This window comes from Trichosurus vulpecula, chromosome 6 (assembly GCF_011100635.1).
Source record: "Trichosurus vulpecula isolate mTriVul1 chromosome 6, mTriVul1.pri, whole genome shotgun sequence".
NCBI classification, from domain to species: domain Eukaryota; kingdom Metazoa; phylum Chordata; class Mammalia; order Diprotodontia; family Phalangeridae; genus Trichosurus; species Trichosurus vulpecula.
In genome coordinates this window covers 266,835,388-266,850,105 of record NC_050578.1, presented here as the reverse complement: position 1 = coordinate 266,850,105, position 14,718 = coordinate 266,835,388, and the positions used below count along the sequence as shown (strand labels likewise).

Here is a 14,718-nt window from a genome sequence, read left to right as displayed (position 1 = left end):
TACTCTTGTTGTTCTGCTGAGGTGAGGGCTGCTGGGACACCTCTCTTCCTGCACTAGTCTCCTTCCTCCACCACAGGAAGGACCCTCTCCCCAACTTCTCTCACTACTGAAGCTCCCCTTCTGGCTCCTCTGTTTCTCCTGAGGTATTATTCTCTTGGTTTATTCAAGGGAGGGATTTGAGCCATTTTACCTCCACATCATGGCTCCTGTAAGTTCAAGAAGGCAAGTTTCAAACCTTTAGACTGTGGGTTGGAGGCCTCTGGGTTGGCTGTTCCTACCAGCCGCAGACTCTGCACTCTGACAGACTCCAGTCCTGGGCTGAGAAGCCTGGGACTGGATCGTGGCTATAGCTGGTACTTCTGCCCTGGGCCTGTTCCTGCTCTGGTGTTTCACTCACCCAGCATTCTCCCAGGCAGGTATGCTGGCTGGATCCCTCTGTTGTTCCTAGTTGGTTTGGTCTGGTGTCCTGTGCCTTGCACTCCTACACCTCTCAGTCCACTAGTGGCTTCTAACTCTCTCAAATCTTCTCGTATTAACTGTTTTAGATATATCTGACAGAATTTGTGGGAGAGCTCTGGTAGTTCCTTCCTTTCACAGCACCATTTTGGATCTACCCCCAGAGAGTTTTTTGATATTTACTACCTTATAGTATAGTTTAAGATCTGACCCCTCTTCCTTTGCATTTTTTCATCAATTTGAAATTCTTGACCTTTTATTCTTCAAATGATTTTTGTAATTTTTTCTAATTCAGTAATATAATTTTTATTAATTTATTTGAGATAGCATTGGGTAAACAGGTAAGTTGGGTAAATCATCATTTTTAATATATTAGCTTTGCCTACCCATGAAAAGTAATATTTTCCAGTGATTTAAATCTACCTTTATTTGTATAAAGAGTAAGTTTTATAATTATGTTCATGTAGTTCCTGGGTATGCTTTGGCATGTATACCCTCAGGTATGTTATACTGTCTACAATTATTTTAAATGGGGTATCTCTTACAATATTTTCTCCTTTTTATATGTAATAACATTTTATTTTTTCCAATTATATGTAAAGATAGTTTTCAAAATTCATTTTTGTAAGATTTGGGGTTCCAAATTTTTCTCCCGCCTTCCTTTCCCTCCCTCCTCCCCAAGAAAGCAAGCAATCTGCTATAGGTTATATATGTACAATCATGTTGAACATATTTCCACATTAGTCAGGTTGTGAAAGAAGAATTAGAACAAAAGGGGAAAAGCACAAGAAAGAAAAAAAAAGAAACACAAAAAAAATGAAATTACTATTCTTCGATCTGCATTCAGACTCCATAGTTCTTTCTTTAGATGTTTATCTTCATAGTTCTTTTCTACCCACAGTTTCCCAAAAAGAGCTGATCTAAATATTTTTGTACCTGTGGGTCTTTATCCATTTTTTGGAGCAGGGAATGCAGGACAATTGGGGTTAAGTGACTTGCCAAAGGTCACATAGCTAGTAAACATATCAAGTGTCTGAGGCTGAATTTGAATTCAGGTCCTCCTGACGCCCGTGCTGGTGCTCTACTCACTATGCCACCTAGCTGCCCTCTTTTCCATTTTTTTATGATCTCTTTTGGATAGAGATCAACTGCTGGTATTGCTGGATCAAATGATATGCACAGTTTTATAGCCCTTTGGGCGTAGTTCCAAATTGCTCTCCAGGATGTTTGGATCAGTACACAACTCCACTAACAATTCATTAGTGTTCCAAGTTTCTGACATCTCCAACATTTATCATTTTCCTTTTCTGTTTTATTAGCCAATCTGATAAGTGTAGGATGGTTCCTGAGAGTTATTGTAATGTGCATTTCTCTAATCAACAATGATTTAGAGCATTTTTTCAAATGACTATAGATAGCCTTAGCTTCATCATCTAGAATACTTTGGCCATTTATCAATTGAGGGATGACTTGTATTTTCATACATTTGATTCAGTTCTATATATAGTGTAGAAATGAGACCTTTGTCAGAAATAATGGCTGTAAAAATTGATTCCCTGCTTTCTACTTTCCTTCTAATCTTGGATGCATTGCTTTTGTTTGTGCAGAACCTTTTTAATTTAATGTAATTAAAATTATCCACTTTGCGTTTCATAATGTTCTCTATCTCTCCTCTGGTCATAAATTCTTCCCTTCTACATATATCAGATAGGTAACCTATTCCTTGCTCTCTTAATTTGTTTATGGTTTCATCCTTTATGTTGAAATCATGTTCCTAGTTCGACATTATCTTAGCACAGGGTGTGAGATGTTGATCTATACTGAGTTTCTGCCATACTGCTTTCCAGTGTTCCCAGATGTTTTTGTCAAATACTGAATTCTCATGCCAGAAGCTGGAGTCTTTGGGTTTGTCAAACAGTAGATTACTAGTCATTTACTACAGTGTTCTGTGTACCTAAACTATTCCACTGATCCACCACTTCATTTCTTAGCCAGTATCAAATAGTTTTGATGACCACTGCCTTATATTATAGTTTAGATCCAGTATAGCTAGACCACTACATTAGGAAGGCAGAATTTATGATTTCAAAGAGAATCTCATATGTGCCTGAAAAGTTTGGAACTGCAGGATATAAGGAATTCTCTAGGCAAAAGGCAGGAGAACTAAAGCATGTATTTATACTCCACAGTAACAGGCCCACAAACCAGCATCCCCATTTTGATATTTTCATCAAAAGCTTCCAGGCCCAATAAGTCCACCTCACAAGGGTAACCAGGAGGCCACAGAGAAGCAAGATGGTATAAGGCAAAATCATATACATGTTTCCCCTCTATGGTAAGAAGACTACCCACTGGCCTCCAGTCCTCGCTCAGCACTCCCCGCTCCATGTGGGTCAGCTCTGCTACCAGCAGCTCAGCTTCGGCTATAGGCATCTCTGGCTCCAACCAGAAAAGGAAAAGGGATCTTCAAGCTGTCCTGTCCCCGCTAATAGAGTTTTTGACATCATCAAGCGCCGCCTGAGTGACCAGGGCCGATTGATTCTTGACTTGGCCCCTCCCCCTAGCATAGACCAGGTTAACACACCTCCCCTCAGCCAGCCCCATGACTCATCACACAGGAAGTTCTCTGATTTCTGGCATGGTCGCTGGGCTTCCTGCCCCGGAAGAGCAAGCCCCAGTGTCCAGGGAAGCTCAATAAGGTAAGCTGAGTCATTCAAGAAAAACAAAGGCCATTCTGGTTACACTCCACCCCTCACAATGTTCTAGGATGCACAATCCAATTATAATTTAAATTAAATTATATATCCTAGAACATTGTGATCTAATTACGCAGGGAACTAAAACATATCATTCACAATAAAGCAAAGCATATTATTCAGTGACATTCCCAAATATTGGGTTACGATTCAAATGTGATCCATGCCTAGATCCCAGCCGGATAATCTCTTCAATCAATCATCCCAAAATAATTATTAATAATTCAAATGTCCAACCCTAGATCTTTGTATCTATTACATAGGATCAATAATATCATAACAATAAAACAATATAGCAAGGATAACACAAAATAAGTACGCAGAACACTATCATCATTCCACCCCTCAAACACTTGGGGCTCAAAATCTTGGGGTAAGGGGTGAAGGTCTCATTTTCCATAGCTTCTTCTTGCTGAAATTGGATGTAGAGGTGTCCCTGCCCCAAAGAGTCCCATTCCAGAGTTCAGTTCTTTAGCGAGCTGGCAGGAATTCCAAGAATGCTACGTGCTTAGGCAGTCACCGGAAACTGCAGGGTGCTTAAGCCTGCAGGAGACAGAACTAGCGACAAGGTTAACCAAAACAGAGAACAAAAAGAGTAGGCAAGTACGGGCTATTATCCTTCCAATAAAATCATCTCCAGTTTAGTTGAAATTTCAGTTATGCAGAGATCCAATATCAGAGCCAAACTCAGATGGGAAATGTTTCTTTTTAAACGGAACACAATGAGGAAATAAGCCAAGAGGATCCCACCCTAGATGGAGACTAGGAATGTCCTCCCAGCCTTTCCCCAGATGTACAAGGGAAACCAGGAGGATCCCATCCTAGATAGAGACTATGATTGTCCTCCCAGCCTTTCCCTAGATGTACAAGCTTTCATCCGTTAATCACACAAAGTCACCTTCCCTCTGAGTGGCTTGTGGCAATTACCAGCATCAGCCATACCTGTGGGGTCCATGAATCTAATATTATAGCCTTATTCATGGTAAAATATATGGTTCAGGGGTATGATTTGGTAATTATCTTCCCCTGAATAGACAACTGTTACAGTGTTGTTCTTCCCATGGGCTATGACTTCTGCAGCCTTTAGAATATCATCTGGCTTCCGTTTTACCCATACCTTAGCTCCCAACTTTATTCTATCAATGGAGCAAGCCACTTTTGCCCCTCTAGTAGTTATTTTTGGAGGAGGGTCAGTTTTCACAAAGGGTATTTTTTCACAGGGGATAATAATCATTTGAACTATCCTATCATTCCTACCAAATTGTACAGGTTTTTCACCCAAATTCTGGAGTGTCACAACAATTTCTTTTTGATAATTCGAATCTATCACTCCAGCCAATACATGTACTCCTTGAGCTGCTAATCCTGGTTTAGGTAATATCCATCCAAAATGATTCTTGGGGATTCTCATACATACTCCAGTAGGGGTATTTCTTATCTCTTTCCTATTCAACCTAAAATTCTCTATACAATGTAAATCATATCCTGCCGAACCAGGTGTTCCCGGACATGGTAGGGGGACATCTTCCCTCACAGTCCAAAATTCAATATTTTGGATTTCACGTGTTTGCTGTTCTCTAATCTGCAAATTTGGGGTCATCATTCTGGCTATAGGTGTACTCCCCCCCTAAGGGCCTATTATTCAAATTACGTAAGGCAATAGACAAATTATCCTTCCAATGTCGATATGAATTATTAGAGCTTAATTTTCTCAGCTGTTCTTTCAACAATCCATTCATTCTTTCAATCAGCCCAGATGCTTGTGGGTAATGTGGAATATGATATATCCATTCTATATTATTCAACACACAATATCTTTTCACTTCTTTGCCCTTGAAATGTGACCCATTGTCACTTTGAATATGCATTGGGGTTCCATAGTATAAACTTACAATATCTAGGGTTTTACAGGTGTTTTTCTGAGTTGTGTCCTTATGAGGACCAGCCACTAGTACACCTGAATAGGTGTCAACACACATACATACATATTTACATCCTTTTTCCTGGGGTAATGGGCCGATATAATCTATCTGCCAAATTTGGGCTGGAACTTTTCCCCTCGCTATTTCTCCAGTTACTATCCTAGGAAGAGTTCGTTCTTTTTCTGATTGACATATACAACACCCCTCTGTTATTTGTTTTAACAACGCATGAGAAATACTGATACCTCGATCCTGTGCCCATCGGTGGGTGGCCTGGACCCGTAAATGGCCGGTGATCTGGTGGACCCATCTTGCTAAGGCTGGGTCATCAGTTGGAGTTGGAGTAGGGACAATACATTCAGTGGCAATCTTTGCTAGTCGATCCGCGTGTGCATTGTACTCACATTCTGGTGTGGTCAGGGTCGCGTGAGCATCAACATGAAAAACTGACAAATCCGTAACCAAGACATGTCCCATATATTTTCCCATAACTCTTTCCCCCAAACTTGTTTGCCATGAATCTCCCAATTCTGATTCCTCCATATAGGCATCCAAGTAGCTAATCCATTAGCTACCACCCATGAGTCAGTAAATATATGACACTGTCCTCCCTTCTCCATTCTGATGGCCTGATGTACTGCCATCAGTTCAGCATATTGGCTACTTCCCCCTATCCCAGAACTTTCCAAAGTTCACCTAGTACAGGGGTTATAGGCTACTGCTTTCCAATGTCTCTTCTGTCCTAAATATTTTGCTGTCCCGTCAGTAAACCAAGCATGTTTCTTCTGTTCTACATTTACTCCATCATACCCATTATTCCATTTCACTAAGGATGGCACCATCTGTTGCTTAGATTCAAGGGGTTTTTCATTTCTCTCAGTGCCAATGTTCACCACCGATTCACATAAAGCAGAAACTCCACTTTTGCCTGCTCTGGACCTATTCTGAATATACCACTTCCATTTGATTATGCTTGCCTCTTGTGCATGTCCAATTCTGTGAGAAGCTGGGGTACTCATTACCCAAGTCATAATTGGAATTCCAGGCCTTAATATCACTTCATGACCCAGAGTTAGTTGCTCAGCTTCTACTAAAGCCCAATATGCAGGTAACAGCTGCTTCTCAAAAGGTGTATACTGTGCTCCAGATGAGGGCAGTTTCCTTGACCAAAAGCCTAAAGTTACATTTCGGCTCTGTTGTTTTTGCCACAGACTCCAATTTGCATAGTCATCTTGTACAGTCACTTGTAACTCCACTGGCCCATTTTGCATAGGCCATAAGTCCAGAGCTAATTGTATAGCAGCCTTTGCTTCCTCAAAAGCTCTACTTTGTTCAAGTCCCCAATCAAATTCATATTTCTTTCTGGTGACTTTATACAAGGGTTTTAAAATCTGTTCCAAATGTGGGATGTGGTGTCTCCAATAACCAAATAGCCCTATGAACATTTGGGCCTCTTTCTTATTAGTAGGGGTGCGAAAATCCTGAATTTTTTGTCAAGCTTGTGGGAGAATTTCTTGCAGTGCTCTATTCTACTGTATCCCCAAGAATTTTACAGTTTGATCTGGCCCTTGAACCTTTGCGGTGTTGATTTCCCATCCTTTGCTTTTCATATGGTCAATTAATAATGCTAAACTCTCCTCCACTTCTTTTATATTCTTTCCCTGTATCATGATTTCATCTATGTAATGTGTAAGCTGTACACCAGGTAGCTTTAATTCATCCAAATGCTCAGCTACAATCCTGTGGCAAATAGTTGGGCTATGAATATATCCTTGTGGCAGGCGTGTAAACGTATACTGTCGGCCTTGCCAAGTAAAAGCACACTGGTTCCATTGCTTGGGGTCTATTGGGATCGTAAAGAAGGCATTGTCCAAATCAATAACTGCATACCACATCCCTTCATATTTTTGTATTCTCTCTATTAAAGTAACCATGTCTGGAACAGCAGCGTACAAGGGAGGAGTCACTTTGTTCAGCTGTCTATAATCTACTGTCATCCTCCATGTCCCATCTGACTTTCGGACTGGCCAGACAGGGTTGTTCCATTGAGTAGTTGTAGGGACTGACACTCCTGCCTCAACACATTCTCTTATAGTGTTGGCAATTTCATCTTGCCCACCTGGCACACGATATTGCCTCAAAGTAATTACTTCAGAAGGTTTGGGCAAAGAGATTGGATCCATCTTGATTTTCCCCACTAAGACTGCATTAATGCCTATTTTCCTCACAGCAAATTGATATTTCCCTTCATATAAATTTAAGGTCATACCCTTCAAAATGTCTATTCTAATGATGTATTCAGGAATAGGCACAATAACCACACTATATTCTTTCTTGGGCAACTGTCCAATTTTCATCATCAATTTAACTTGTCTGGCTGATATTTCAGTCCCTCCTAGTCCTGTGATGGTAATAGGAGTTCCATGGCTGAATTTGTCTAGATTCCCATAGATAAGGGTGGCCTCGGCACCAGTGTCTATTAATGCCCTAGTTACTGTACTTGACCCATTTTTCCAATATATGGTCAAGTTAATGTGAGGTCTGCAATCCAGCTTGCGTATTTCCTTAATTTGGGCTGGGGCTCGGCCTGTTTCCTAGTATTCCCTAGCATGTGATTCACTTGGTTATGAAGGTTCAACGTCTGTAGCATTTGCAGGAGCAGTTCTTATTTCCCTATCTCTCCTGTTATCGAGTCCTTTATCTTGGTACATTCTGTACAATTCATTGGTTGGAATGCCATCTATCATTTCAAAACCTACCCCTGCTCTCAATAGAGCAGTGAACATTACTTTTCTTGTCACTCCATTTTGGCGCCAAGTTTGCTGGCTATTCACCCTTCTCTCTCGAGGAGATCTACCCCTTCCCCAGTCTCCTAAGTCATGTAACTGTAAAATCTTACTTCAAAGGATATGAACAGGCAGTTTTCAGAGGAAGAAATTAAAGCTATGTACAGGCATATGGAAAAATGCTCTGGATCACTGCTGATTAGAGAAATGCAAATCAAAACAACTCTTAGATACCACATCTCTCCTGTCAGATTGGCTAAAATAACAAATCAGGAGAATGATAAATGCTGGAAAGGATGTGGGGAAATTGGAACATTGTTGCATTGCTGGTGGAGTTGTGAGCTGATCCAGCCATTTTGGAGGGTGGTTTGGAACTATGCCCAAAGGGCTATAGAAATGTTCATACCCTTTGACCCAGCAATACCACTTCTAGGGTTGTATCCCAAAGAAATCATGCAAGCGGGAAAAGGACCCACATGTACAAGAATATTTATAGCGGCTCTCTTTGAGAATTGGAAATCAAAGGGATGCCCATCAATTGGGGAATGGCTGAACAAACTGTGGTACATGAAGGTAATGGAATACTATTGTGCCATAAGAAATGGGGATGATGCAGACTTCATAACAACCTGGAAAAACCTACACGACATAATGCTGAGTGAGCAGAGCAGAGCCAGGAGAACGTTGTGCACAGCCACAGATATATGGATTCCGTGAGAACCAACCCTGACAAACTGCGCTTTTCTCAGCAACCTAAGGGGCAAGGACAACTCCAGGGGACTCACGATGGAGAATGCTATCTTCATCCAGACAAAGAACTGCGAAGTTTGAATACAGACTGAGGCACACTACATGCTCGCCTTTTCTGCTTCTCTTTTGTTTTTGTTTTTGGGGTTTTTTTTTTTTGGTTCTGTTTCTTCTTTCTCATTATTCATTCCATTGGTCAAAATTCTTCTCCACGACTTGACTAGTGCATAAGTTAATTCAATGCGAAGTTATACATGACAGTTATATGAGACTTCATGCCGTCTTGGGGAGGGAGGGGGGAGGGAGGGGGGAAAAACTGGAACTCAAAACTATGTAGAACCGTGCGTGGTAAACTAAAAATAAATAAAGAAATTTATAAAAAAAAAATCTTACTTATCACCTCTGTAAGATAGCTCCCTACTTCCCCAAGTAACAGATTCAAAATTAGTTGTTAATAAGCAGGGGGAGCTGTCCTAATTATTAAATTCCAATGAGGGATTCCTATGGGATCACTGTAATATTTGTCTGCAGTTCCTGTCATGATAGCAGTCTTCATTACCTCCTCCTTTAGTCTCGTGATACAATATTTAAGTGAATACTAGGGTCTGTACTTAGTGGGCCACATAGAATTATTAGTATATCTCTTATTGTATCCCGCAGCAGCTAATGCCAACATAGTAGTCCTGCTAGCATCATCTCCTCGCTGATGATGTTCCCTAAAACCTTGCTGAACTAGAGGATCATGGCTGATACCTATGAATCTCATACAGTCCCTCTTATCTACTAATATTCCACCGGCCCCTTGATCACTGAGTCTTACCATCCAAGATATTAATGGTTCTCCTACTCTTTGGCTGAATCTACTCAAAATATCTGTGACCTCTTGTGGTGAGAAATCTTCCTGAATTTCCCTCGTAACTAAATTGCCACCTCGGGTTTCTGTCCTCCTCCTCTCTACGGGACGAACGCTTGTCTGAGTATTTAACTATCTCCCATTCTCTGTGCGAGGGATGTCCTGAACCCTAGTAGCGTTTTCTGTCTCAGCCCCTAACATTGTCTCATTTTCCCCCAACTCGCTTCCCCTGCCACCATGGCAAGGACAAAGCAGGCAGTCAGGCTTGGTCTGGGCTGAGTTGGGATGCACTCTTGGCTTATTTGGCCTCCTGTTGCTCCTAGCCACATTAATAGAAAAGTTCTCATCTGGGTCAGTGGGTTCTTGAGCAGCAATGTGTTCTCCAGCTATCTGAGATTCCCCTTCTTGCTGTGGGGTAGGAGTGACCCCATCTCTTTCACTTAATCTCAATCTTTCATATACTAGCCAGTAGGCTGATAACACTATGAAGCTTTGCCTAGATAGTGATGCCCCTGACTGAATCCCAACCTCTTGTAAACACCTTTCCAAATCCTTAGGATCTCCTCTCTGTAGCCTTGGTTCCCAGTTTTCACAGGGTTGGGCTTTTTTAGCCAATTCCTTTGCTAGGGAGGAATAAAATGGATCCTCCCACACTGGGATATTCATCTCTTCCTCTGAAGTTCTGCTTCTGAATAGAGATTTTGTACCCAGCGATCCCATCCACCTCGTCACCAAATATATTAGGAAGGCAGAATTTATGATTTCAAAGAGAATCTCATATGTGCCTGAAAGGTTCGGAACTGCAGGATATAAGGAATTCTCTAGGCAGAAGGCAGGAGAACTAAAGCATGTATTTACACTCCACAGTAACAGGCCCACAAACCAGCATCCCCATTTTGATATTTGGATCAAAAGCCTCCAGGCCCAATAAGTCTGCCTCACAAGGGTAACCAGGAGGCCACAGAGAAGCAAGATGGTATAAGGCAAAATCGTATACATGTTTCCCCTCTACAGTAAGAAGATTACCCACTGGCCTCCAGTCCTCGCTCAGCACTCCTCACTCCATGTGGGTCAGCTCTGCTACCAGCAGCTCAGCTTCGGCTGCAGGTGTCTCTGGCTCCAACCAGGAAAGGAAAAGGGATCTTCAAGCTGTCCTCTCCCCGCTAATAGAGTTTTTAACATCATCAAGCGCCGCCCGAGTGACCAGGGCCGATTGGTTCTTGACTTGGCCCCTCCCCCTAGCATAGACCAGGTTAACACACCTCCCCTCAGCCAGTCCCATGACTCATCACACAGGAAGTTCTCTGATTCCTGGCATGGTCGCTGGGCTTCCTGCCCCAGTGTCCAGGGAAGCTCAGTGAGGTAAGCTGAGTCATTCAAAGAAAACAAAGGCCATTCTGGTTACAACCACCTTTCTTTGCATTTTTTTTCATTAATTCCCTTGATATTCTTGACTTTTTATTCATCCAGGCGAATTTTGTTATTTTTTCTAGATCTATAAAATATTTTTGTTAGTTTGATTGGCATGGCACTAAGTAAATTAATTTAGGTACAATCTAACTCTTCTTGCATGGTTTTGTTAATGATAACTAAAAATGTTGATGGTTTATGTGGGTTTATTTTATATCCCACTACTTTACCAAAATTGCTAAATAGTTCAACTAACTTTTTAGTTCTATCTTCAGAATTTTCCAAATATATTATTATATTGACTGCAAAAAGAGATAGTTTCTTACCTCATTTACTACTCTGTTGCCTTTAATTTCTTTTGCTTTTCTTATTGCTATTGCCACCATTTTGAAAACAATATTGAATAATTTTGATGACACATAGTATAGTTTCTCTTTCTGAATTAAATTGATTTTAGCTTTAACTTTGTCTGAGAGCATGATTGCTTCCCCTGCTTTTTTTGCATCAGCTGAAGCATAATAAATTCTACTGCAGTCATTTATTTTAACTTTCTGTGTACCTCTCAATTTTTATTATATTTCTTGTAGACAACAGATTGTTGAATTCAGATTTTTCATCCATTCTGCTATCCATTTCCATTTTATGGATAAATTCATCCCATTCATATTCATTGTTATAACTTGTAGTGTATTTCCATTCAGCCTACTTTCCTCATTATTCTTCTTCTACTTACTCTATCCCTTTTCACAGGTCTAATTTATTTTTAGCTACTACCTTGCTCTCCTATTTGTTAACTACTCACCCATCTGAGTCCCTCCCTTATCCTCTACCTCACCCTTCTATTTCTTAAACTAAACACCCTCCTTTATCCTATTCTCTGGCACTCTTATTTTTTTATAGATTTAGAAGCCTTTAATACCTTTCTAGATGTACATATTGTTCCCTTTTTAACCCATTTCTGATGAGAGTAAGTATCTAGCCTTACCAGCACTCTACCCCCACTTATTTCTTCTGTATCAGGTCTTCCTTTTACACCTCATTTGTATGAGGTAATTGCTCCTTTTCACCTCTCCCTACCCAATTTCATCTTTTAGAATCACCTCATCACACTGAGCTCAGCCCCACCTTTCCTTCAAAATACTCAAGTAATGATGACAGTCTTAAGACTACTGATAACATTTTCACATCTAAGAAGTAAACAGTTTGACTTTCTACTAGACGTTTTAGAAAAACAATGAGAATGGTAATACAGTGATGATTACCATCCCCACTCAAGTCACTTAAAATAGCTTACCTAGATTCACATGAAAAGAAAATGGCAGACTCATAAAGGCTGATGTGTTAAACATCTCATAACTTTGTGGTAAAGGAATTTGATTAAAGTTCCTGTAAAAAGATTAACAGATTAAATCTTTAGAAATATCTTTAACTAAGATTTTAACTATAAAAACATCCAGTTTCTCCAAATTTCTAAAAATGATATATCATAGAGTCAGATACTAGAAGCTAGTGAGGGAAAATGTTTTTCAAATTTAAGATCAAAAGAGAAAAGTTATTAGTTACGATCCATGAATAATAAAGTCTATGTCAGCCTAGAAGAGGATATACTTTAAAGATCATAGTAGAGAAGAACAATACTTGAATACTTTTGTGTGAGGTAAATAAAATGTGAAGACGTCACAGGGAATATATGTATAAATATATATCTATATCTATACTAAGAAATGTTTAAAAATCAAAAAATAGGGAAGTAGGGAAGTGGAAAAATTCTGAGGCCATGAGAGTCTGACAGCTCACCCTCTGGGAAAGTTTACTCTGAAACTTTTTGTTCTTTATTCTGGTTCTGGTTTAAAGATTTGCTCAGTAAGAATAGGGTCACTGTGACCTGCTTTCCTTTACTGTAAAAGTACTGTAGAAGAATGGATATGGTCTCCCCCTCCCCTTATCCTATTCTCCTTCTTTAGATTTATAGATGTCACCTCATTTGTGATCATTAACTAAGGGAATGGTAATTGGAGTTTCTGTACCTCGATTCCCCAGTTCTTTGTCTAGATTTTGCACTCAGATTGTAAGCCCACCTCCCAGACAATGGTGAGAAGGGTCAGAGGTAGGGAGGGAATTCTCATGTTAGGTATAATTATTGGTGCTTTGCTCCTTATAAAGCACTTCCCTTGCTAGATCTGTTCTAGCAGAGGATGCCCTATTCTCGAGAACTGAATAAAATTTATTTCTGTTCCCACCCTGAGATGGCTCCTTATTATAAATTAACTTTTTAATTGATGAGGGTCTCCTTTGTTAAAAAGAGATGTCTAATGAAGACATTGTCTTCTCTATATCTTCCTAAATGCACTACTGACTTCCTTATTCCTCAGACTATAGACCAGAGGATTCAACATGGGAATGACCATGGTATAGAAAACTGAAGCCATTTTGTCTGTGTCCATGGAATGGCTGGAGCTGGGCTGTAAGTACATAAAGATTATTGTCCCATAGAATATGGACACAGCTGTGAGATGGGAAGCACAGGTAGAGAAGGCTTTCTGGCGGCCCTCAGCTGAGCACATCCTCAAAATGGCAATGAAAATTAAAAAATAGGATTTCAAGATGAAAAAAAGGGCAAAGAATACATTGAATCCTACAGCAAAGAAAACAACCACTTCATTGATGTATGAGACAGAGCAGGAGAGAACCAAAAGAGGTGGAACATCACAGAAAAAGTGATGGATCATGTTGGACTTACAAAGGGAAAGGCTGAAGATGTTTCCTGTGTGAATGGAGGCAAAAAGGAAACCACAGACATGGGAACTAATGGCCAGACATGCACACACACTGGACGTCATATTACTGGTATAATGTAGGGGCTTACACACAGCAGCCTGGCGATCATAAGCCATAGCAGCCAGGAGATAATTTTCAACTGTGACAAAGTATGCAAAGAAAAACATTTGTGCAGCACACCCATTATAGGAAATGGTTTTTTCCCCTGGAAGGAATCCAGCCATCACTTTAGGAGTAATGGCTGAAGAGTAGCCCAAATCTGCCAGAGAGAGGTTACTTAGGAAAAAGTACATAGGTGTGTGGAGGCGAGAGTCCCACAGTATTAGAACTACCAATCCCAGGTTCCCTACCAGGGTGATGAGGTAGATGATGGTGAATATTATGAAGAGAGGGACCTGAAGGTCAGGGGAATCTGTTAATCCCAAAAGGATGAAATCCTTCAACTCAGAACAATTCTCCATAAATGTCCTGTAGGGATTGGAATGATTCATCTTTGATGACTGAAACAAAATGAGAAAAATATATCAAGACATTTATCATTTTGTGGGTTATAGAATTGTATTTTATATAATTTTAAATTGCAAATTATTGTTAAGTAAAAATTGTGGGGTACTGGTGTATGATAAATTAGCATAATACTAACATTGCAATTATAATTTTCAGGACACATTGTAATAAGTCCCCTTATACTAATTAAGATTATTAATTAATAAGTCCTCAATCACCAAAACTCCCATGACTTCCATCTTTTCTGTGAATCAGCCACATATATTATGGCCACACTGATGTAGCCTAGAGGTACTGGCAACCCCAAAATGCAAGAGTGCAGGGCATGGGTCTGCTTTTTTTCCATTCAAGCAGTGAGTTTATTATGACAACAGTTGGTGTGGGCAAGATTCCTCATGAGTCTGCCCTCTTTGTGAGGCCAATACAATCTGGACAGATTTTTAAGAATCTGAACAATTGATGAGGGAAGATTGATATTTTATACAGAAAGCCTGTGGGAAGAT

At 40.2% G+C, this 14,718-nt stretch overlaps 1 protein-coding gene across 1 annotated transcript; it reads right to left on the bottom strand.

The window, feature by feature from the left end:
* Nucleotides 1–13,260: 13,260 nt before the first annotated feature.
* On the bottom strand, nucleotides 13,261–14,169 carry LOC118853702 (olfactory receptor 5B2-like). Its single transcript, XM_036763889.1, has one exon. The coding sequence runs from the start codon at nucleotides 14,167–14,169 to the stop codon at nucleotides 13,261–13,263; it is 909 nt and encodes a 302-aa protein (XP_036619784.1).
* Between the last annotated feature and the right edge of the window lie 549 nt (nucleotides 14,170–14,718).